The 25,774-nt window shown below is 40.8% G+C and overlaps 1 protein-coding gene and 1 long non-coding RNA gene across 18 annotated transcripts in view; one reads left to right on the forward strand and one right to left on the reverse strand.

Moving 5' to 3' along the window:
* The window catches only part of SPIDR (scaffold protein involved in DNA repair), a 285,103-nt gene that overhangs the window by 111,325 nt on the left and 148,004 nt on the right, over positions 1 to 25,774 (reverse strand). Inside the window, exon 1 of one of the 17 annotated variants that reach the window (XM_036338741.1) lies at positions 23,840 to 23,941. The exons of 15 other annotated variants lie outside the window; for them this stretch is intronic. In XM_036338741.1, coding sequence (XP_036194634.1) covers positions 23,840 to 23,850 — 11 coding nt within the window. In that variant the 5' untranslated portion in view covers positions 23,851 to 23,941. Of the gene's footprint in view, positions 1 to 11,525; positions 11,730 to 23,839; positions 23,942 to 25,774 lie in introns of those variants that run through there. One more of the 17 variants, XM_036338738.1, reaches the window with a different exon arrangement.
* On the forward strand, positions 11,824 to 25,323 carry LOC118671015. The gene is made up of 3 exons (XR_004972558.1): positions 11,824 to 12,034; positions 13,028 to 13,114; positions 24,155 to 25,323. It is a non-coding gene; the product is annotated as an uncharacterized LOC118671015 (long non-coding RNA).

A 25,774-nucleotide genomic window follows, 5' to 3' on the forward strand; every position in this document is an offset into this window, starting at 1 on the left:
GTGTTATTACAAAAGAGTTGAAAAGTTAAAAAATTATATAAAGTGAGAGTTATATACAGTTACAGTAAGCTAAGGCTAACTTATTATTGAAGAGAGGTATTTTTAATAGATTTAGTGTAGCTTAAGTGTACATGTTCTCAAAGTCTACAGTGGTGAGCAGTCATGTCCTGGCCTTCGCATTCACTCACCACTCACTCACTGACTCACCCAGAGCACCTTCCAGTCCTGCCAGTTTCATTCATGGTAAGCGCTATACAGGCGAACCATTTTAAAATATATTTTATACCATACTTGACTGTATGTTTGGATATTAGATACGTAAATATAATTACCACTGTGTTAAAAATGCCTACAGTATTTACTAGAGTAACATGCTGTACAGGTTTGTAGCGGAGGAGCAAGAGGCTATACCATACAGCTTAGGTGTGTGCCATCTAGGTTTGTGTAAGGGTGCTCTATGATGTTCACACAATGACAAAAACACCTCACAATGCATTTCTCAGAACATATCCCCGTCCTTGAGTGACCATGACTGTAGTGTACCCTGGGGACATACCTCGAGTTTGATTTGAATGCATGTATTACTCAAGCCATCATTAACCATAGCAAAGATTTTATAAAGCACCTGCCCCAGGCCAGGCATCCTGCTAGATGCCCTGGGTGCCTTACCTCAGTGCTCCATTATGCCCACATTACAAAGTCGGTGCTGTTAGCTCACAAGTTTAAAGTTAAGGAAACTGAAGTGGAGACAGAGTTATTTACCAAGATTATGAAGCCAGGAATAGAAACGCTGGGTTTGACCTAACTCTGCCTTAAATGATCTAATATGTTACCTAGAAAGGACACCTCTAGGCATAAAATATTCTCAGTTTTACTTTACAACAATGAGTGTAGAGGGACTTTTAAGTGAAATGCTAATTATTTATTTGGAGAAAAACACATGCAAATACTAACTTTTAAAGTGGTAAAAAGTGGGAGTAGCTGTGGATTTAAGAACAGATTGATCACTCCGAGATACATAAAGGAGAGGACAGGAGTGCAGCAAAGAAAAATGAAGTTTTCTCTGACTATGGAAGTTATAAATGGCCATTATAGATAATTGGTGAAAATCAGAAAAGTAGAAAAAAATATCAGAAGTACGCAGGCAGCCATAATGAACATGTTGGTGTAATTCTGGTGCAATATGTAAAAGCAATTCCATTGGGTTTCTTGGACTTTAGTCCCTGAGCAAATCCAGGAAATTTTTGGCAAATTGCCTATATAGCTTGAACTACTTGGCTAAAACTGAGGCTCTTCAGGAAGCCGGGAATCCTCAGGGAGCTGCTAGATGTAAGAGGCAGCAGCAAATCGGAGAGAAAAAGAATGAGCTCGGTTGTCAGGCACCTAATGACACAAGAGTGGAACTGCATGCAGCGAACCTGAGGCCTTCCAGACAAAGCGCTGGGGCCTAAGAATCTTCTCCTCCTTGCACCCAAACTGCTTTTATTTTCCTTTTGTTCTACAGGGCTAACTGTTTAAAGGAATACTCCATGATAAACTAGTGACAAACTACAGAAATAAACAAGAGCAAACATTCCTCAAAGACTCAATCAAACCACGTCAGCAGCAACCACAAAAGATAATAAAATCTATAGATAAGGGTCAGATACTGCACAAGACACCAGTGCATATTACACTTGGTTGTTAGAAGGTTAACATGGAACTCAAACTGGGTTTCTAAAGACAATAATCCTCCACAAATTCTGAGTGTAACCTTCATTTGCCCATTGTCTACTGGCATCTTACTGGAATTAAGACATTGCAGGACACTTCCTCTTTGGGGGAAAGTATCTTGTGTTTAATTGCAGCTATGTAGGCTCATGACACACTGTATACATTTGCATGATATAAACATTTGTATTAACGTTATGGAAAAGTGCTCTATCTGTTCTTAAGAATATTCGAATTGCATGCACAACAGCACTTTTCTGCAACAGAACCAATTTTCTTAAACCAATTACATGACTTAAAAGTTTCTTACATATCTGAAAAGATCTTAGGCATCTTCAGTAATACACCAGAGGTTCATCAAATTCAAATTGAGATGATTCTATATAAAACGTTGGCCAAAAACATAAATTAAGAATTTATAACATAGCCATGTAGTGTGGCATTCAGGTTATACAGAAAAAGTAAGCCAACTCTAGTTTCTGTCCATTGGTTATTTACAATTTAGCACAGTAACAATGAGGCAGCTTAAATATGTTTTGAAAAATGAGAAATGTATACATTAAAGAGTAAATAACCAGTTTTCCACTTGCCTCCAATTTAGGAAATAACCAAACACCTGTACAGATGAGCGTGAAAGAACTTATCCTTCACTGTCTGCCATATATAATCTTCCTGTTACTAACTTTTGTTGCCAACTTCAGAGCAGTGGCGAGCTTGGATAGGTATCTTCTCTAAGAAAACAATAAAGACAAGTTTCGGTGTTCAGGAAAGTGTTTCCAATTTCACTGAGATATCCTGTACCCAAAATACCTAGAGTTCTCTCCTTTATCCTCCCCCTCTGATCTTCCCCACTCCAGGGGGACATACAGATGTCCATAGCACCCGGACTTGTATTCAATGTGGTGAAGGGAAGCTGAAGTTCCATTATCAGTAAACTGCTAGAATGCATTAGTGTGGACCAGACTTTTGGAAGCCAGCCTGATTGGAGCACTGATTTCTATCACTGTTCTTAGGGAAAGTGCAATCTAAGTCTAAGAAAGGAACTTTTGGGAAAGAACCCATTCATGGTTTAGGAGTGTGCACTTTAGGGTGAGAAAGTAAAAAGTACTGAGAGCAGATTTTCATAGACAAACTGCTGCTCTCTCATACTGCCGGCATTACTGGAATAATGCTCATATATGATTCAACCTTGTCTCTGCTGAACTGGCTCAAGTACTGACAGGCAGCTTGGACCCATTGGTTGCCTGGTTTCAAAATTTCTATAGCAACAGGTTATACTAGGGAGATTAAAAATGGTGGCAGAGTAAGTGGATGTTACACAGGCACGCTCCCAGGACCAAACTGGAATTAAAATTAAATATAGAAAAAATTCCTGAATAATCAACTGAAGACTAGCTGGGGAGAACCCTGATAACCAAGGATGGAAAGTGGAGACCACACATAGACTGGTAGGAAGGGCGGAGGTGCGAAAGGGCTGGCCAGGTTGCCACAGACAGCAACTGAAGTTCCAGACAGATATCTCAGCTGTGGGGGGTTGTGACTGAGAACTGTGGGACCTAATCCCCAAGCTGGGCTCCCCAGCAGAGAGCACCAGAACTGAGAAGGGTGCCCACATAACATCTGGCTGTGAAAAGCAGCAGGGTTGCTGTCTGCCAGGGAAAGAAAACTGGAAATGCAGGCACCCTCTTTAAGGGCCAATGCACAAACTTCCCTGTGCAGCCACTCACCTTGTGCTCTGGCAGAGGGAAGGCAGAATAAAGTAGAGCTGTGTGAGCAGAAGTCAGGGTTGGGAGCTCTGGGGTTAGAGCTCAGATGGCAGACACCCCAGTTTCCTGTACGGAGTCATTCCCTCATGCTGCAGAGGTCATCTTTCTTTTTTATTATTATTATTTTTAAAAATATATATTTTATTGATTTTTTACAGAGAGGAAGGGAGAGAGATAGAGAGTTAGAAACATCGATGAGAGAGAAACAGCGATCAGCTGCCTCCTGCACACTCCCTACTGGGGATGTGCCCGCAACCAAGGTACATGCCCTTGACCGGAATCGAACCTGGGACCCTTGAGTCCACAGGCTGACGCTCTATCCACTGAGCCAAACCAGTTAAGGCACAAGTCATCTTTCTTACACAGACATTTGCTATCCAATGGGCCTGAGGGGAAGACAGTTGACCCACCCTATTGGAACACACCTAGCTAGCACCATAGTGTGGAGTTTCTGGGGCCCATTAAGAGATTGAGAATAACAATTAGCCTCCAGGCAGAAGCAATTGCCCTGTTGGAAAAACTCTCATTACATCTGTGGACCATTGCCTGAGGGCTATTCAAGACTAAATTGAATTAGTCTGCAGGCAGAGGCAGTCTCTGGAGGCTTTGAGTCTTTGCCTGATCTACTGAAACAGCATTTGACACTGTCCTGAACTAGAGATTGAGAGGCGTAGCAGATCTAATACAGTCACAAACCCAAACAGGCAACCAAAATGAGGAGACAAAAAAACAACCCCCACATGAAAAACAAGCAAATTCTCCAGAAAAGAGCTAAATGAAATGGAGATAAGAAATTTATCTGATATAGTGTTCAGATTAATGATGGTAAAGATGCTCAACAGCATGTGAAAAGATAGTAACTATGAAAAAAGAACAGTTGGAAATAAAGAATAGTATAACAAAAATAAAAACACACTGGAAGAAATACATAGCAGATTAGGGGAAGCTGAGGATTGGATCAGTGAATTAGAAGACAGAGTATAAAAAAACCACTCAATCAGAGAACCAAAAAGAAAAAAAAAACAATTAAGAAACAGGAGGACAGCTTAAGGAGCTGTGGGACAACATGAAATATAACAATATTCACATAGTATGTGTGTCAGAAGAAGCAGAAAGGGATTAAGGGATAGAGAATGTGTTTGAAGTTTAATGGCAGAAAACATACCTAACCTGGTAAAGGAAAAAGTCACACAAGTCCAGGAGGTACAGAGAGTGCCCAGCAGGAAGAACCCTAACAGGCCCACACCCAGTCACATCCTAATTAAAATGCCAAAAATTAAAGACAAAGAGAGAATCTTAAAGGCAGCAAAAGAAAAGCAAACTGTTACTTATAAAGGAGCTCCCATAAGGTTGTCATATGATTTCTCATCAGAAACTCTATAGGCCAGAAGGGAATGGCATGAAGTGCTCAAGATAATGAAAGGCAAGGATCTGAAACCAAGATTACTATATCCAGCAAGACTATCATTCAAGATAGACCGTGAAATAAAGAACTTCCCAGACAAAAAAAAAAAAAAAAAAAAAAAAAAGGCTAAAGGAATACATCACCACCAAGCCAGCATTATAAGAAATGCTAAAGGGACTACTGTAATGAGAAGAAAAAGAGAGAGAAACCTAGGCATACAGGATTAAAATGGCAATAAATAATACCTATCAATAATAGCCTTAAATGTAAATGGATTAAATGCTCCAATCAAAAGACATAGGGTAGCTGAATGAACACAAAAAGATAACCCAACTATATGCTGCCTACAAGAGAGCCACTTTAGAACAAGACACACAGAATGAGAGTGAAGGAATGGAAAAAAATTTTCCATGCAAAGGGAAAAGGAAAAAAAACTGGGGTACAATACTCATATCTGAAAAAATAGGCATCAAAATGAAGGCCATCACAAGAGACAATAAAGGTCATTACATAATACTAAAGGGACCAATCCAACAAGAGGATATAACCCTGGTAAACATATATGTACCCAATATAGGAGCACCTAAATATATAAAAAAAAGTCTAGAGGAGTTTAAGGGAAAGATGAACAACATTACAGTCATAGTAGGGAACTTTAACACCCCATTAACATAACTAGATAGATCTTCCAGACAAAAATTAACAAGGAAACAGTGATTCTAAAGGACACACTGGATCAGATAGATTTAATTAACATTTATAGAACATCTCATACCAAGGCTGTAGGATATACATTCTTCTCAAGTGCACATGGATCATTCACAAAGATAGAACACATATTAGGACACAAAACAAGTCTCTACAAGTTCAAGAAGACTGAAATCATATCAAGCATCTTCTCGGATCACAAAGGAATGAAATTAGAAATCAAGTACAGTAAAAACACCCCAAAACATTCAAACACATGGAGGCTAAAGCATGTTATTAAACAATGAATGGGTTACCAATGAGATTAAGAAAGAAATAAAATCTTCCTGGAAACAAATGAAAGTGGACACACCACAACAAAAAATCTCTCGAACACAGCAAAAGCAGTCCTGAGAAGGAAATTCATAGCACTACCAGCCTACTTCAAAACACAAGAAAAATTAATGATAAACTATTTAAATGTACAATTTAAATAATTAGAAAGCAAACAATAAGAAAAGCCCAGAGTAAGTTTTTTGCTGGGAGTTTTTTGGAAGGAAATAATAAAGATTAAAGCAGAAATAAATGGCATAGAGACTAAAAACACAATACAAAAAATCTAGGAAACCAAGAGCTGGTTCTTTGAAAGGATAAACAAGATTGATGAACCATTAGCCAGACTAATCAAGAAACAAAGAAAGAGGACCAGAATACATAAAAACAGAAATGAAAGTGGAGAAGTAACCACTGAGACCACAGAAATACAAAGGATTGTAAGAAAATACTGTGCACAAAGTCACTGTTCATCCGAAAGATGCAAATTAAAACGACAATGAGTTATCACCACAAACCTGTCAGAATGGCTAACATTAACAAATAAACAAATGACAAGTGCTGGTGAGGATGTGGAGAAAAGGGAGCCCTAGTACACTACTGGTGGGAATGTAGACTGGTGCAGCCATTATGGAAAATAGTATGGAGTGTCCTCAAAAAATTAAAAGTGGACCTGATATTTGACCCAGTGACCCCATGTCTAGGGATATATCCTAGGAAACCCGAAACAACAAACAGAATGAATGTATGCACCCCTGTTCACAGCAGCACAATTTGCAATAGCTAAGATCAGGAAATAGCCCAAGTGCCTAGCAGTAGATGAATGAATGAATAAAAAAGGTTTGGTACATTTATACCATGGAATGCTATGCAACAGTAAAATAGAAGAATCTCTTACTCTTTGAGACAGCATGGAAGGACCTGGAGAGTATCATGCTAAGTGAAATAAGTCAGAGAAAGACAAGTATCACATGATCTCACTCATATGTGGAATCTTAACAAAATAATGAACAGAATGGATCCAGACACATGGAAGCATGGATGGAACTGAGTGCAGAATCTCGGAGGGTGGGTGGGTGAGAGGTAATTAACCAAAGACCTTGTATGCATTAACGCATAACGCATGGACACAGACAATAGGGTGGTGAAGGCCTGGGGTGTGAGACTGGGGGAGAGGGGAGTGGCTGGCGGGTGTCAATGGGGGAAACAGTGGGACATAGATAATGCTTTCAACAATGAAAATTTTTTTTAAAAGTAAAAAGTAGCAAGGTCGGGGACATGCAGACAATCTAAAGTTACTAAGCTTTATCCCTACCACTATATTACCTGTGACAACTTTTAGTCCTAAACATTCACCTGTAAGTTTAAATTATAACATGTAGTTTGGGCATTACATGTTGATGGCAAACCACAGGTCTCCCTTCAAGTACTATAAAGGCTAGATGTGTTACTATAAAAGAAATGAAAAAGCAGGAATTTTTCAGCCTGGATATCTAGGTCCCAGATGACAGTTCAGGCTTGGGAGGTGCTGCTCCTCCTGCAGTAAGAGCACAAGATCATAGCCACCATCTCCCCGGAAGAGTGAAGCCAAGGGAGTGGGCAGAGCAGGTGGAGGCAGGCTGGGAACCAGTGTGCGACAACCACCATGCACGCTAACCCAGTGACTCAGAAAGCACACACCCATCTGAGGTCATCTTGCCTTCACATCACATGGCTCTATGCTTGAGGTCACTAGGCTACAGATTCGTTTCCATTAGCTGTCTTCTCTTTGGCACAACAGAGAGAGAAGATTCTTCCTGGCTGACAATAGGCAATGTAATAGGAGTGAATATGGGTCTCCAGGGAGCTTTGGGAACTGGGCGCTAGTATAGGGTCACATAAAAACTCATAAAGCCGGAGCCATCTCTACTTGGGTGAGAATTTTGCTTCTGTTATTTTATTCAGCTCTCATGACAAACCCTGTCAGGTAGATAGGATACTGTTAACATTCTTAATAGATGAGAACTGTCCATGATTGTTTTGCTGTGACACTGTCATGTTCTTGTCACACCACTGGGATTTTTACCAGATGCAGTAAAAACTCAGATACAAAGTGCCTTAATACCCAATTCCTCAAGACTGCCTCACTCACTGTGCACTGAGGGGAGAAAGGCTATATACCAGCGATTTTCAACAGGCGTGCCACGGAATTTTTAAAATATAAATACCTGACTATTTAGTCAGGGACTATGACCTCTTTTCCCTTTGATTGTCAAGTAAAAAAATGACAACAACCAACACAACAATTGCTACCTGGTGGGAATGAATCAAAATTATATTTTTTTTGTGGGGGGTCAGATTAGCAAAAAATACAATATTTTTTGGTGTACCACAGAAATGTAGTAATTAGTTACATGTGCCATGAGATGAAAAAGGTTGAAAATCACTGCTACACACAGAAAACCAGTCTCCCTTCTTGGGGGAAGCCACATCACATAATCCAAAGAACAAACATGCCCTGACAACCAATCTCAAACATTATCACCTCCGTTAAATGCAGTGTCTGCCGGAAGAAATCTGAGCCCGATGATCCTCTAACTTGCAACAATACAAAAGTAAAAAAACCAAATTCTTATCAGGTTACTAAATTGTTGATGGACCAAATGGAAAGTTATTAGACCACATCAATATAGGCCAATGTCTATCTCCCCAGTTCCTTCTGTAGAATGCACCTATTGCCTCAATGAGATGTTAGCGATGTGAGGGACTGGAATTACATCTTCTATTTTTTCTTTTTCTTTCTTTGGTTGTCAAATGATCTTTAATTGAAACATTAATGGAAACACTCCTTTGTGGTTCTTAACTAAGAGGGCATTCCACTGCACCATTGCTGATGTCATCGATGATGTCAGGAGGGTGGCAGCCCAGAGACAGGGTAGCCCAGAATTCTCTAGCTAACAACCTCATCAAAAGCAGCATTTCCACTGTGCTGAGTTTTTCTCTTCTGTCTTTGCGGGCGTTGATGATCAGGGCAGAGGCAGAAGGCACTACCTCAATCTGGGTCTGTCTGGTCTGAATCGTCAGTTTCACTATAATCCTCAGGCCCTTCTAAGCACCCGTTGCTTTGGCGATGTCATCACTAACCTTTTTGGGAGACAGGCCCAGGGGGCTGGGGCAGATGTGGCACAGGTTCCCTACAGTGCACCTCAGGTATATGACTTTGATCTCACTGCATCGAACTTCAGCATCATGGTGCAGGCTGCTGGTGTCAGATGAACCGGATTCCAGACAATGGAAGAAAGTTGCACCTAAGCCTCCTCCAGCCGAAAGCTGAAAAGGCCATCTTCTATTTTTGTTTACCTTGTATAGTATGTACCAAATTAAGAATTTGGTAGGCACCAATACATACGTGGTGGAATAAATTTTTCTCAGTTTCCTTCAGAAAGTTTTTCTTATTTTGGAATGGTTATTGTACATAATGAAATGCAATTGCTAGATTCATTTCTAACATATTTCCTAATTTTTTTCCTAAGAGTAAATATACAACTTCTGAAACCTGTGCTTCAGGATAATTAAAAAAAAAAGGTTCTGCAATTTTCTCAGCACATTTAGTGAAGATGCTTCCTTTTCTCCATTGTATGCTTTGGCTCTTTTGTTGAAGATTATTTGCCCACATTCATGTGGATTTATTCCCGGGCCTCAATTCTATTCCATTGGTCTGTGTGTCTGCTTTTTGTCAATAGCATGCTGTTTTGATTATTGTCACTTTGTAGTAGAGTTTGAAGTTAGGGAGTGTGATACCTCTATCTTCCTTCCTTTTTCTCAGGATTGCTTTGGCTATTTGAGGTGTTTTATGGCTCCATACCAATCTGATAACTTTTTGTTCTAGTTCTTTAAGACTTGCCATTGGGATTTTGATGGATTTTGCATTAAATCTGTATATCACTTTGAATAACATGGTCATTTTAACTATGATGATTAATCCAACCCATGAACACAAAATATTACTTTCTATTTCTTTGTATCTTTTTTAATCTCTTTTAATAATCTTATAGTTTCCAGCATATAGGTCCTTCACATCCTTTAAGTTTATTCCTAAGTATTTCATTCTTTTTGTTGCATTGTAAAAGTAATTTTTTTTCTAAAATTTCATTGTTAGTATATATAGCAGAAAATACCTCAGCATAATAAAGGCCATATATGACAAACCCTCAACTAATATCATATTCAGTGGTGAAAACCTGCAAGCTTTTTCTCTAAGATCAGAAAGAAGACAAGGATGTCCACTCTCACCACTGTGATTCAACATAGTTCCGGAAGTCCCAGTCAGAGTAATCAGGTAAGAGCAATAAATAATGGCATTAAACTTGGGAATAAAGAAGCAGAATCATCACTTTTTGCAGATAACATCATTTTTTATATTGAAGACGCCACAAAAAAACCCAAACAACTATTAGAAATAATAAACAAATGCAGTAAAGTTGTAGGATATACATGCTTTTCTTTGTCTTTGAGTTTCTGCATTTGAATAAGATATGCCTAGGTATAGATTTTGTTTTAGTAATTCTGCTTGATGTTCTCTGAGTTTCCTAACCTGTAGTTTACTGCCTATCATTAATTTTGGAAAATTCTCAATCATTATATTGCTTTAAATAGTTCTTTCTTTCCTTTCTTTTTTCTCTGGTATTCCCATTATGTATATGTTACACCATTTGTAATTGTCCCACGGTTCTTAGATATTATGTTCCTTTTTTTCCTCTTTGGAAGTTTGTACTGACATTTTTGCAAGCTCACTAATTCTTTACTTGGCTATGTCCACTCTCTTGATGAGTCCATCTGTTTTGCATGTTCTCCACTTTTTCCTTTAGCATCCCTAGCATTTTAATCATAGTTGTCTTAAATTCCCAGTCTGATTAATTCCAACATCTCTGCAATAACTAAGTCTGGTTCTAATGCCTGCACTGTTTATCTTCAAACTATAACTTTTGGCTTTTACAATGCCTTGTAATTTTTTTGTTAAGAGCCAGCTGTGATACACTGGGTCAAAGGAACTAAGGTATATAGGCTTTTGGCATGAGGTTTTATGTTTATCAGGCCAGGAGTTACTCTGTCTTTACTGTCTGATGTAACTGTAGTTGTCAGAGCAAAAAATTTTCTCTGGTGTTTGTGTTTTTGTCTCTCCTGTTTTCTTTGCACGTCCCTAGAGACATCTACTTAGCTAAAGTCTGAGACACGTGGCTCTCTCAGTTGTATTCCTCTGCTGTTATTCAGGAGCCCTGTGGGTGCGGTGGGAAGGCAGTGGCGAGAGGGGACGTGTTCTTCAGCCCTACGATTAGCTTTCAGGCTTTTGCCTCCAGACTGCAACCTTCTCAACTGCTTCTCTGCCTGTCCCTCCTTCCTGAGACAGGAAGACGAGAGCCATGTGGAGTTGGGTATTCCCTTCCCCTCAGGTCAGCCGGGCACTGATAAAACCTCAAGTTAGGGTCTGGTTAGTTTTTCTTGAGAGTAGGCCTTCTTAAGAACAGAATGCTGTGGCATATTTCAAAATGGCTACTTTCCCTTCCCCCAGTTAGAATCCAGTCTTCACCATGAGAACCGGGCAGGGCTCCTGGAAGTAAAGCTCACAAAAGTACGGCCCCACCTACCTCCCAAGACTGGAGCCCCTTGTCGTTTTTAACTCCCCAGCTTGCCCACGCTCAGCCTCCAGCCATGGGAGGTTTTCCACCCTGGTACTGGTTCCAGTGGATGTTCTTGCTCCTCGGCGTCTGCTCTGGGAAGCTGTGACTCTCTGCATCCTCTTGTCTGGCTCTCCAATTCTGGGGGCAGAAGAGTGGTGATCTCAAAATTCAGTTGGATCGAAAAGATTTGCTGATTTTGTTTGTTCTGCTTTTTTTCTTGTTGTGAAAACAGGAGTGATGACTTCCAAGTTCCTTATAATGTCAGTCCAGAAACTGGAAGTCAGAACTTGCGATTGCTTCATTCTGGCCCCTTTAAGCACTGCCATGTTCATCCCTGGATGTTCAGTTGCAACCATCCCTGCTGCACCCTATGGTCAGCTTTGGGAATCTTGTCAACCATTTCTTCATTTCTGCACATTTGATTCCTCTGAACATTAGGCAGCTGAAGGTATCATCTCCATAAAACATGCAAGCAGGTACCTAATTTTATTTTGTTCATGTTCTGTTGCTATATGACAATTTGCTGGTTTTTAAGGTTTGCATCTAAAGGAAGTATATAATTTCCCCATAATCTGTGTCTTAAATGTTCTTATTTTTCTTTTAGCACCTAGCAAAGTAGTAGTAAGGTAGCAGACTCCTTGTTCATCTATAATAATAAAAGCATATTATGCTAATTAGACCAGAAGACCTTCCGGACAAAGCCAGAGCTGCAAGAGAAGCCCGGGTCCCAGGTGCCAGAGGGAAGCTGGTGCCAGCAGCCGGGGGAAGGAAGGCCTACTCCTGCACAAATTTCATGCATCGGGCCTCTAGTTGTTAAACTCAAATTTATTGAAATTTATTCAATTAAACATTCAAATTTCTTCCACTGATATAAAACTAAGTCTTAAGTAAAGGTAACTTGGCTCTAATCCAATGGGCCAGATTAGAATTAAATAATAAAACTGGGGCACTAAGTTTAATGGGGAATCACAATAAATCCATTCTCCTAAGGGTACTCAGGCTGGTGCCATTATATTCATCTAGATCCCCTCACATTTAATGAAGAAACGATCCTTTCTGATCCACAATCTGCTGAGTTTTGTCAGGTATCATGACGGGGGTGCCTGGAGTTACAATGAGCACATGAGTCATATTTTCTGTTACTCCAGGGAGAAGGGCAGATCGTACCCACAAATCCAGAAGGCAGCCTGCAGCACCTGGGGCTCCGTCCAGGACGAATCAGTGGGCACAGTCAGGTTGGACCAGCCACCAGTGCCACATTCCTGCCTTGTGATTGCTCCTTATAGAAGTTCTTTCTTTACATACAAAACTTTGAAAAGAGGGAGAAACATAAAATCTCCTGTTTTTAACTTGTACTTGGTAGCAAAGTGGGTTTACTCAGCAGCTAATGCTAATGCTCGAACCATAAAGAGAGACCCAGTCTTTTTTATTGATTTATTTATGTTGGCTTTTTTTTTTTTTTTTTAAAGGCTGTCTCCTATTCCGGTAACTGGAATATCAGGATTCTCCAAAGAATCATGTGATGACAAGGCAGCACACAGCTGCCCTCTGGAGTGGTAAGTAAATGAACTCAGTCACCCTCTGGGTTTTCCCCTCTCCTTTCCCTGCTCTTTATGGAGGACATAGAATCACAGGGAGTAACTAGCTGAAGTTTGCTCTGTACTTTAATACCAGGCAGGAAGCCAAGCTGCAAATACAATGACTGGATTCAGTTTTACAAGCAAACACTGGGACCAAATTCACCCTGATCCGGGAAGAATGCCTCCGATCAGAACTAGCAGGAAATCCAATTCAAAATAGGGTGTGTCTTCCTTAATTAATGAAGTCCTGTAGAAATAAAAGCTTCCTTCTGTAAAAAGTCTACAAAAAAAGACTAAATTTTGCTATCAAATAATATTAGCAATCCTGTGGAAGAAATGTCTGAATTCCCACAACCTGCACCCTTGGTAGGAACTGTTAGCTCTGCTCTTTCTCCATTGGACACTGGTTGTTAAAGTCTTAGAAGGCACTAAAAACACTTAATTCTCTCTGCTCCCTTCCAACCTCTGACCCCTCTCTTACATCATGCACCATCAACTCCCCTCTTGTTCTCTGGGCCATTTGAATAATTTAATATAAGAACTCTCTGAGATCCTGAGAGAATGAGAAAAGTCACATACTTTGGCCCAAGCACCCCCAGAAATGTGCCAGAAGGTTTATTCGCCTGTAGCTGGCCAGGAACATCACTCTGGGAAGGGACAAATGCTAATCCTGAATCTATGGTTGCAGTTTGGGGGGTAGGTGAGTGTGGGGGGTGAAGGGATTGTATGTGGCATGGGGAAAGGGTGTCCGAAGTCAGGATCTTACCCACCTGCTGCCCGTGCCTGAGCCTTACCAAAATGATGCTATGATTATAGAAGCCCACAGGGATTGCTGTCAGGAATGTGAAACAATGAGCTACATGCCATATACATTTTCATTTGGATGTATGGGAGGAGCGCATTGAAGAAATAATTACGAAGAAAAGACTTCCCAACCTTAAAGGTTTAGGTGATTCCTACAGAAGGAGAAATATTGCTCATCCCCACAATGACATTATTTTATATGAATTATTAGGCATACAGTTGCCAGATTTACCAAATAAAATATAGGATGGCCAGTTAAATGTGAATTTCAGATGAATGATGAATAACTTTTTAGTGTAAGTTTACACCCTAGTTTACCTGAAATTCACATTTACTTCGGTGCTCTCTATTTTATTTGGTAATTGTATGCAGGTGTCAATGCAATGAACTGATCCATAAGACAACCTCTGTGCTGGGAGTCAGGACTGTGAGTCAAACCAATACCAGTGAGCCGTGCCTGAAACTTCATGACACAGTCCAGCTGTCACTGTGCTTCTTATGGGGATGTGGACAAAGAGCCATCTCTACCCAAAGACAGGAAAACACAAGGGCCCACAGTTCTGTGCAAAGACTTCCCAATAGTTCTCAAATGCTAAAATTTTAACACCAGAGAAACTAGGTTATGTAATGATGTACACCGCACTTCTGTTTTCCCGAGGAAGTTAGCACTTACTGAGAAGACTATGTCTGCTTGTGCTGTTGTTATTATTAACAGAAAAATCTGAGAGGCATCCTCACACAGCACCATGTAATACAGAGAAAGGGAGGCACGCCTAGATGCAATCTGTTCTACATCATAGAGCAAATGGCACCGGTACCACTAACTAACATGGAAAGTCAGCACTGAAGTCAAAAGGACAACAGCCCCCTGGACTGCAACCGGTACTGATCGAAATTCTACATTATTTAAATTGAAGTAATTTCTAAACAGCTCAAGTATTAAAGTTACACTTAAAAAATGTATTTTTATTGATTTCAGAGAGAGGAAGTGAGAGGGAAACATCAATGATGAGAGAGAATCACTGACTTGCTGCCTCCTGCATGCCCCCTACTGGGGATCCAGTCCGAAACCTGGACACAGGCCCTGACTGAGAAATGAACCCTGACCTTGGTTCACAGGTCAGGGTTCATAAACCTCTGTATTCAGTTGGTCTTTTCCCTAAAGCACACAGTCTTTAAACTCCATGAACAGTGGGAATGTGCCTTGCTCCCAATCCACACTGGTGATTATTTGGTCACTGAACTGACATTTGTGGCTACAGTCCTAGGAAAGACCACCTCTGTGCAATGCCTCAATCTTACTGGTCTGGTTAAGGTCAAATAGGATGGAACAAGTTTTCAATAAAATACCAGAAAACTCACACAATGGAATTTAGGTGAAAATACAGTGGTACTAAGGTTTAAATTCTGAAAGAAAAACTTGCTTTTAAAAAGCTCGGAATCTTTATTTTAAATGTTTTAAAACAATATGGCAGAAACATCATTAGGTTTCTACAGGTTTCACAAATAATACCCTCTAGAGAGCTTTCTCAGCAACAGAATATTACTAACTGCAGGAAAAAAAAAATACCCAAAATAAGAACATCCAGTAAATAAAACACTTTTTAAGATTAAAATGTAAAGATAGATTTTAAAACCACTTTTTAAAAATTTGGCAAATATTTTCTTCTTTTGTCTTTTCAAAAAAGAGCAAGCAACAGAATATTGTACATACAACATGGTGGTATTTTGTAATTTTTGAGAGTAACACATTTGTATCCTGCCCAACTTCTGCAAATGGCAGAGGGGAGGGTGTCGGCCTGAGGTCACTCTGGCAGCAGGGACAGCAGAAACTCACTCTTTCCTTTCAAGCTCACAGGCCCTCATTTTCACGCTGGCTCTGACCCCACCTTCAGCAGCTTTTCCTGCTGCTGACAACCAAATGGGGAAAATAAATGAGCTTTAAAATACTTTCTTTACAAATGTGAGGAAAGATACCACGCAAGGGGAAGTACATGTGAGTAAATACAGTCACATAATACGGATGCTGCAGAAACCACAGAGCAAAAGTAAACATCCAAAATGAGGGACTGCAGAGGGAACAGGAAGACCCCTTAGCATTCAATTCTTGTTTTGCTGCTCATATATTTCTAAGAACTAGGAACATCCTTCGCTGGCACAAAATACTGCCATATCTTGCTGATTCCATTAGATTTCCATCTACAAAAACTGACTGGCATGCTTCCAAATAGGAAACGGATCTCTCTTCTTCAAGAACAGAATCGTCTGGATTTTTCCCCTAAAATCCTCCTTTTCTCCATTTACAGCAGCACACATTCCATAATACTCAAGACATAAATTTTTTGGTTTTAATTATTTACTCTTAGGGTGAAAGGAGTAAGGAAATAAAGATATGGGAAACAGTTATTATTAGTTTATTAGTCAAAGCAACTTCACTCCAATCTCTACAGTAACACGGAGTAATGTCACCCTCAACTTCCTCTTAGAGCCACCCTTCTAGATACCAGTCAGGCTTCCGATGCCTGATTTGCCTCCAATTAGACACCCCACTCTCCGCTGGCGGGAAACTTGGGTCCAATATTCATTCTTAAAATGCTACACATGCATTTTCCTCTGAAGAAGCGAAGACCATGTTCACCTTCACCTGGAAGCTGTATTGCACTGAAGAACAAGGTAAAGCCACAGTTCTGCAGCCATGTCGTTAGGAAATTCTTTGAGCCTCATCCAATTTGTTTAAATTTCCTCAGGATCATCAACAGACGACGATACGATAGAGTCAAGGAAACTTGACATTCCCAACTCGCCTGTATGCTAAACACTAAAGCCAGTCTATGACAGAGCTAGGATTCTTTTCTGAGGCCAGTTAACTAGAATATCATTCTGGAGTCAGACATGCCCAGTGTCACACAGCTTTGTGATCCTACTAAGGGTAGGATATTTAGCAAATTATTAAATATCCCTGACTTCAGTTTCCCTAGCTAAATTTAAGATAAGAATGGCTCTCTTATGCTTGTGTTAAGGATTAAAGGAAATAATCTACACTAAGCATTAAGTATGATTATCTTCTTTTTAAGGAAACAAGTTAAGAATTTTCATGCTATCTTTAACACACTGTCCTGAGCTGCCAAAGGTTAGACTGAGAGAGGTAGGAATCAGCTAAGAGACCAAGATTAAAAAATCCAGGATACAGCCGAAACCGGTTTGGCTCAGTGGATGGAGCGTCGGCCTGCAGACTGAAAGGTCCTGGGTTTGATTCCGGTCAAGGGCATGTACCTGGGTTGCGGGCACATCCCTAGTAGGAGATGTGCAGGAGGCAGCTGATCGATGTTTCTCTCTCATCGATGTTTCTAACTCTCTATCTCTCTCCCTTCCTCTCTGTAAAAAATCAATAAAATATATTTTTAAAAAAATCCAGGATACAAATATTTTGGATCTTAAATTTTAAAATAAACAAACCAAACATTCTTGAGCCAGACTTCTTGGAGCTCGATACAAGCATAAAATTCAAAAGTTCAAGTTTTGTTCAATTCATATTAAACACTCCTTATGTACACTCGTCTTAATAAGAAATAAATGTTAAACTGATCAATAGCAAGCTAGCAGACCATTGATTAACATAGTATGTATAAAACATTAGTCTGTTATTAGAAGTATATTATCCTAAAACTTCTTTTTAGAATTCCTCAGGAAAACTGAGAAACAAAGAAAACTAACAGAATTAAGTAATAGATACTCCATATTCAAAGTCCATGCAAGGAGACTATGTTATCTGTAGCAAAATTCAGGTTATACTTTGGTAGCTAACCCTCCTCCCTCCCCCAGGATTCAAGATGAATCTGTGTTATAATGAGGAGTGCAAGAGGCAATACAATAGCAAGAAGTAAAATTTAAAAATATGCCAGACTTTGTGTTTATTGACTAACTTAACTGTTTCTGAAACTAATGATGCATCTTGCTTAAAATTTTTTAAGATCATATTCCCCAATTAAGCCTATTTATTTATAAACTAGAGGCCCGGTGCACAAAAATTTGTGCACTCGCGGGGGGGGGGGTGTACCCTCTTGCAGTCTGGGACCCCTCGGGGGATGGCCATCTGCTGGCTTAGGCCTGCTCCCCGAGGGATAGGGCCTAAGATGGCAATCAGACATCCCTCTGGCAGCCCGGCAGCCCTCGGGGGATGTCCACTTGCCAGCGGGGAGCAGACCTAAGCTGCAGTCAGACATCCTTTGCACTGCTGAGGAGGCAGGAGAGGCTCCCACCACCACCGCTGTACTGGCAGCCATCAGCCTGGCTTGTGGCTGAGCAGAGCTCTCCCATGTGGGAGTGCACTGACCACTAGAGGGCAGCTCCTGCATTGAGCGTCTGCCCCCTGGTGGTCAGTGTGTGTCATAGTGACCAGTCATTCCCAGTCTTTCTGCTGTGAGGGTCAGTTTGCATATTACCCTTTTACTATACAGGATAGAGACCTGGTGCACGGGTAGGGGCCGGCTGGTTTGCCCTGAAGGGTGTCCTGGATCAGGGTGGGGGTCCCCACTGGGCTGCCTGGACAGCCTGGATGAGGGGCTGATGGCTGTTTTCAGGCTGGCCATATCCCCTTTAGGGTGGGGGTCCCCACTGGGGTGCCTGGCCAGTCTGGGTGAGAGGCTGAGGGCCGTTTTCAGGCTGGCCGGCAACTGAAGCTCCCAGCCTCTCCTTTTTTTCATTCTGGGATTTATTTACCTTCTATAATTGAAACTTTGTTGTCGTCATTGGAGCTGAGAGCCGGCTCCAGCTTTGAGGCCACAGCCTGCTGAAAGCAGGTATTTGGGGTTTGTTTAGCTTCTATAATTGAAACTTTGTTGCTTTTGGAGCTCAGAGCTGGGACGCGGCAGGCAGGGAACCTTGGCTTCCTCCATCACTGGAGCAAGCAAGCCTCCTGCTCGCTTCAGCTGCGTGGCTGCCAGCCACCATCTTTGTTGGCGGTTAATTTGCATATATCCCTGATTAGCCAATGGGAAGCATAGCAAAGGTATGGTCAATTACCCTTTTTGTCTTTTATTAGATAGGATTATTCATATACACCAGTAAGGCACTAATTTAGGGCAAGATTTACAGACTGTCAATACAATGAAACAGAGCAAGCATGTCAAACTCGTGGCTAGCAGGCTCATTTAAAATCAGTGGGAGAGTCCATGTGGGTTTGGCTCAGTGGACAGAGTGTCAGCCCTAGGACTGAAGGGTCCCGGGTTCAATTCTGGTCAAGGGCATGTACCTCAGTTACAGGCTTGATTCTCGGCCCTGGTCAGGGCATGTGCAAGAGGCAATCAAGTAATGTCTCTCTCTCACATCGATGCTTCTCTCTCTCTGTCTCTCCCCCTCTTTTCCACTCTCTCTAGAAATCAATGGAAAAATATCCTCAGGTGAGGATTAACAACAACAACAAAATCAGTGAGGGAAAATTACTTAGGAAGTCAAGCTGATTAAATTATTTGGAAAAACTAAAGTTGATCCCTATCTCATATTATACACCAAAACACATTTCAAATGTATTAAACATTAAATATAAATAATGAAACCATAAAATTACTAGTAGATAAATAAGCAAACATTTCATTGACTTCATGATTTCAAGATGTCCTTACAGTATAGTACTAATTTCACAACATTTTCTTTTCCAATAGAGCTATATATTACAGCTCTAGGTTAAAAGCTTGGTTTTTCTAAAAATTAGATCTGTGTAAGTAAACACAATCCTCTGGATACCTACTGAATTTGATAGAGATATAGCAAAAGAATAGGTTGTAGGAGGATGAGCTGACTGGAGGAAAACCTACTCTTTCTCTGAGCTCTGAGAGCAGTGGCCATCTAAGGGTGGCCTGTGGCCACAGACATGCAAATCACATCCAGCCACCAAGAGAAGCACTGGTATTGGAGTAAGGAAGGGTCGATGAGGAACTCTTCGTATCTTTGTTGCAAACTTTTATTTTGCAGATAATAATGTCTGCTAACAGGGAGGTATTTCAGAATTTAAAAGTGTATCATGTGATCAACATCACTAGTCCATAAGAAAATGCAAATCAAAGCCATGATGAAATACCACTTCACACTAATCCGAATGGCTGTTTTAAAAAAATGGGAAAATAACAAGTGTTAGTGAAGATGTTGAGAAATTGAAATCCTTGTGCGTTGCTGGTGGGAATGTAAAATGGTACAGCTGGTATGGAAAACAGTATAACGGTTCCTCAGAACATTAAACATAGAATTGCCCTATGATTAAGCATTTTCACTCCTGGGTATTTACCCAAAGAAACTGAAAGCAGGGACTCAAACAAATACTTGTATACCAATGTTCATAGTAGCATCATTCACAATAGTGAGAAGGTGGAAACAATCCAAATGCCCATCAACAGATGAAGGGATAAACAAAATGTGGTGTATAGATGTCCAATGGCATATTTACTCAGCCTTAAAAAGGAATGAAATTCTGATACATGCTATAACATGGATGAAGCTTGAGGACAGTACTCCTAGTGAAACAAGACAGACACAAAAAGACAAATACTGTATGTCTCCACTTATGTGAGTTACCTAGAATACGCAGATTTATAGAGATAGAAAGCATAACAGAGGTGACCAGGAGCTGGGGGAAGGTGGGGAGTGAGGTTGGGAATTTTTTTAAATGGGTGTAGTCTCTGTTTGGGAACGATGAAAAAGTTCTGGAAATGGACAGTGGTGGTGCTTACACTACCTTATGAATGCCCTTCATGCCACTGAATACACTGAAAGTATAAATGATAAATTTTGTTATGAATATTTTACCACAATTTAAAAAGCATACCATGGACTATGTGTGTGTATATACATGAGGGTCTACAGAGTAAAGAATGTAATTTTGCCGAAAAGTAGAGCAACCTCATTTATTTAGTCAACAAACATTAAATATATACTTACAAGATATGTATAGACAGTTTAGGCAATGTAATCCTAGAATTTCATAATTGAAAAAAATAGAAATCACATAAATATATATCATTAAAGTCCTATAATTATTATTAAAGAAACACATAGGTGATTATTCTGGCCCTGAGCTTTGTAGATTACATGCCCAAAGGGATCATGAGTCTTCCCAAGGAGCCTTTGGGGACAGTGTGACAGGCCCTCAGTGCCCCTTCATCACTTTTTTTTTTTAAGAAGGGAAAAGAAAGAAACATCGATGAGAGAGCACAACATTGATCCGCTGTGTCCTGCAAGCCCCCTACTGGGGATTGAGACCACAACCCGGGCATGTGCCCTGAGAGGAAATGGGACCAGAAACCTTTTGGTGCACAGAATGATGCCCAATCAACTGTGCCACACTGGCCAGGGTGCCCCCACAACACTGTCTTATTTCAGTTGCATCACAGCTGATGTCTACCAACCATTGGTATTCACTTGGTTCTCATACAGAATATCAGCCAAATGTTAATAAGATCCTTTTTTGCTACGGTTTAGAGAACATACATTTAAAAAGATAGAGAATGATACCTCACATTTGGAAATATGAGATACTATGAATATTGGAAATATTCATTCTATTAATAATCCCTCATGAACAATCTATAAAATAGGTCAATGATTTCTTCTCCATCTTTTAGAAAAGACAACACTGACAGACATAAAAGCGAACTGACTTTGTGCTTATTGTTGGGGCGCACACTAGGCGACTATAGCTAGTGACTTTCTAAGGTGCAGGCTAAGCCTCTACAGCAGTCCCCACTGTGTGGGGCTGTGTTCAAAAGCACATATTTCTTCCTTTTGTCTACTTTTAAGAAAATCAGAAAATAGTTTTAAAATAGTGTTCTACCCTTAGATTTCTACCATAGCAACCTTAAAGGGATGCTTTCCATATTTGTGGACATATATTCCTGGCTCTGGTCGTCAGTAGAATAGCACCAGCACTGGCCTGCCACAGCGCAGATATTCAGTAAATGGTTGTGAAACTGATGGATGAACACATTGGAATATATTAACTGTGGGACCGGAGATGTGTTTGAAAGGTGAATTTTTGTTGTAGAAAGCCCCTCTCCTCTAAACCTTGCAATCATTTCCATACCAAATGAATGAAAAAGAAATCTCAATTAGTAACTTCAGATTCAGACACTTTAATAAATGTAAAATATCCAGGACAGTGCAGGCAAGTTAAAGGCAACAAATCCTAGTTTTTCTCTTAATTCCTATCAGCCAATATTTAAAGTTTTTAGTAAATTGTTATTAGATCCAGTGACTTCTAGTCACAGACATAAAAGATATAATAACCATAGGCCTTTTCCTAGACCAATTCTCCTAAAAAATAAAGCACCACTATGACTGACATATTACAGAGCTCACCCCATTCCATAAGGCCCACCAGTGGAGCAAGGAGCAGAAGAGAACAGTAGGTGACTATCACAAAAACCACCTGCTTTCCAAATTCTAACAGACTACAGAAAAACACACACACACGTCGACCCCCTCCCAACTCTGGAACTTTTACCATTTTGGAAGCTATTATCAAGGACCTTATCCCAAGCACTATAATAGCCCCTCATCCACCCCAGCCCTACATCCTAATATAAAGAGCCAGGGTCCGTCACGACCTAAACGTCCAGACGGACGACTGAACACCAGGCTAGGGTCCCGGCTGGCGCAGTGGAAGTCAGTTCTGGGTCCGCAGCGGGAGTCAGTCCTGGGACCCGGCTGCCTGCGGTGTGGCAGTGAGAGGGAGTTCTGGGCCCCGGCCACCCGTGGTGTGGCGACAGTAGGGAGCCGTGGGAACCGAGCCGTGCTGCAACTGGACTGGCCTCTTGGTCCCTCCCCCCTGCCCGCAGGCTTTGGGGAACCAGAGCCATGCTGCGATCTGGGAGTCGTGGTCCCTCCACCCGCCTGCAGTCTCCGGGGAACCTGAACAGAGCAGGAAAATTAAAGGCAACAAATCCTAGTTTTTCTCTTAATTCCCATCAGCCAATATTTAACGTTTTTAGTAAATTTAGCTGCGATCAGACTGGCCTCTTGGTCCCTCCCCCCGGCCCGGGGTACCAGAGCCATGCTGCAATGGGACTGGACCCTACCCGAGGGGTCCCGGATTGTGAGAGCATGCAGGATGGGCTGAGAGACCCTTCCCCCCAAAGTGCACGAATTTTCATGCACCGGGCCTCTAGTCTAAAATAAAATAGTACATAACAGTGGCATATTTTGTTTGCGGCAGCCAAGAGCTCAGGAAACCCCCTCCAGCCCTTCTGTGTAACTGGATGAGTCCACTGTATACTATGAGTCGGCACTTTCTACATTTCTGGAAATTCCTTACCAGCAACATGACCGACAACGTGAAGCCAGCTTTCCATTTCAATGCACAACAGAAAGTGTTCAAGCACAGCTCACTTCAGCTGGAGGACTGCTGTTAATCTAACGGCTGTTTCATCAAAATAAGTAAAAGTCTACAGAAAGGCATTGGTTAAGAAAAAGGAATAAAGTACTTTAAAAATACACAAACATACAAATTGTGATTTGGTAAACCAGTATAGTACATTTGAATAAAGGTACTCCAGTGGCTAGAAGGAAAACACAAATTAATTTAAAATGTAATTCAATTACTGCCCAACTTTCTGTTGCACACATTATTACAGAGTTGCACGCCTTTGGCAAAACCTCTGTTTATTATATTAAGAAGCTGCTAAGTTTTGTTTAGATTATTTGGCTTGGCCAGTAATGTAATATACAGAAATAACAATGGAAATGTAAGTATTTTGGGAAAAAGAACTTCATAGCAGATATTTCAATCTGCATATACCTTTAATTGAAATGTAACTTCCCCCTCAATTAATGGTTGACTAGCACAAAATACATTAACAGCTTAACAAAGATTTTAGGTTACAGAAGTGAATTTTTAGAAGATTAACAGACCTTAAAAACATCTATGAAAAAGTGTGCCTTTTCTTCATTTTACACTCAGAAAGCTGCTTTTCATAGTTAAAATGTCAGCTACAAGAAGTTGTTTTTCCGTAATCCTTAAAGAGAGTTTCAGAATTTAAGTTCAGTAAAAAGACCAAAGAGCTCAGCTATTACAGTCATTAATCAATGCATTTAACATTCGTGCAGTATCAGAATGCAAGACATCTGACTCTAATTTCAATTCTGGCTCAGAATAAAAGTGCCTCCTCCACAATAGTCTGATTATAAACTGTTCTTTTCCTCCTCTCTTTTTTTCTTTTTTGGAAGCTGTTGTCCTTCACTCTTGCTGGAAGCCACCTGACCACTGCCAGGAAGAAGAATGCAAAACATTCCCAGGAGCGGCTGTGACGTCAGTACCACATTCCACTCTCCGCGGTCAGGACTGTGGGGAAACTCCAGCCTCTAGCGAACCCTTCAGATGAGATAACAGCTGAGCCTGCACTAAATCACACTGAGAACTTCCCAATGTTATGCTTTAAAGATATTTTTTATAAAAAGGAGGGAGGGCAGGAACAGAGCTGGCTTTTTAAGGCATATTTACTGTTAATCTTCAAAAGTGCTTTTTTGTTTGCTATGTGGAGGGAAATCAAGGAAAAATGATTTACCAACAGTCATCAGCATACCAATCCCTTTGGGCCAGTGATTTTCAACCAGGGTGCTGCAAGAATGTTTAAAACATGCAATACCTGACTATTTAGTCCGGGGCACTGAGCTCTTTGCCCTTAGATTTGTAAAATAAAACAGTGACAACAGCCAACACAACAACAGCTGTCTGGTGTGAATGAGTCAAAATCACACCTATTTTTTGTCAAATTGGCAAAAAATACATTTTTTTGGTGTGCCCTAGAATTTTAGTAATTACTTTATGTGTGCCATGAGATGAAAAGGCTTGAAAATAGTTGCCTTAGGCATTAGCGTGTAAATAGGGTAAGATGAACAACAGATTAGTTTGGGCCTCAACCAGTAGAACTTGCTCAATTAAACAAACCCAACAACCCAGTCTCCAAACCCCTTTCCAGGAGAAAAAGACGAAAAGTCCCACTCAAGAAGGCATAGACACGTTTAGACAGCAGTAAAAACCTTTTATCTAAAGGGAAATAGTGTAAAGAGATACAAACTAAACGGTACAAGTATTACAAAGAAAATACAAACGTTTATATGCATAATCCTGTTATATGCAACTTTCATTTGTAACTTCCTAGAGTCCTCAACAAGCACATTTAACATATATTTTGTACACTGTCTTTGCATATATCAAACACTTTCCCATGCTGATTATGATCATCTATACTTTATGAAACTCTAAAACTGTAAAATGTTTCTTGGGGAGAAGGGAGGAGGGGTCTCTTACAAAAATGTTTTAATGCGCATCATTTTTTTTGTGTGTTTTTCTAAATAATATCCTTGGAATAAACTTGCAGGCATGGATAACTAAATTGAGTATACAATTTCTTACAATTGCCAAATTTGCTACATATTGCCATATTGATTTCTAAAAAACATTGCTTAATTATAAGACAACTAGAGGCCCAGTGCATGAAATTCTTGCGGGGGGGGGGGGGGGGAGTGTCCCTCAGCCTGGCCTGCACCCTCTTCAATCTGGGACCCCCCGGGGGATGTCAACTGCCGGTTTAGGCCTGATCCCATCGGACATCCCTCTCACAATCCGAGACCGCTGGCTCCTAACCACTCGCCTGCCTGCCTGCCTGATTGCCCCTAACCGCTTCTGCCTGTCAGCCTGATCACCGCCTAACTGCTCCCCTGCTGGCTTGATTGATGCCTAACTGCTCCCCTGCTGGCCTGATCGCCCCCGAATGCCCTCCCCTGCTGGCCTGTTTGCCCCCAACTGCCGTCCCCTGCCGGCCTGATCTCACCCCCAACTGCCCT

The sequence above is a fragment of the Myotis myotis genome, unplaced genomic scaffold (genome assembly GCF_014108235.1).
Source record: "Myotis myotis isolate mMyoMyo1 unplaced genomic scaffold, mMyoMyo1.p scaffold_m19_p_16, whole genome shotgun sequence".
In the NCBI taxonomy this organism is placed as follows: domain Eukaryota; kingdom Metazoa; phylum Chordata; class Mammalia; order Chiroptera; family Vespertilionidae; genus Myotis; species Myotis myotis.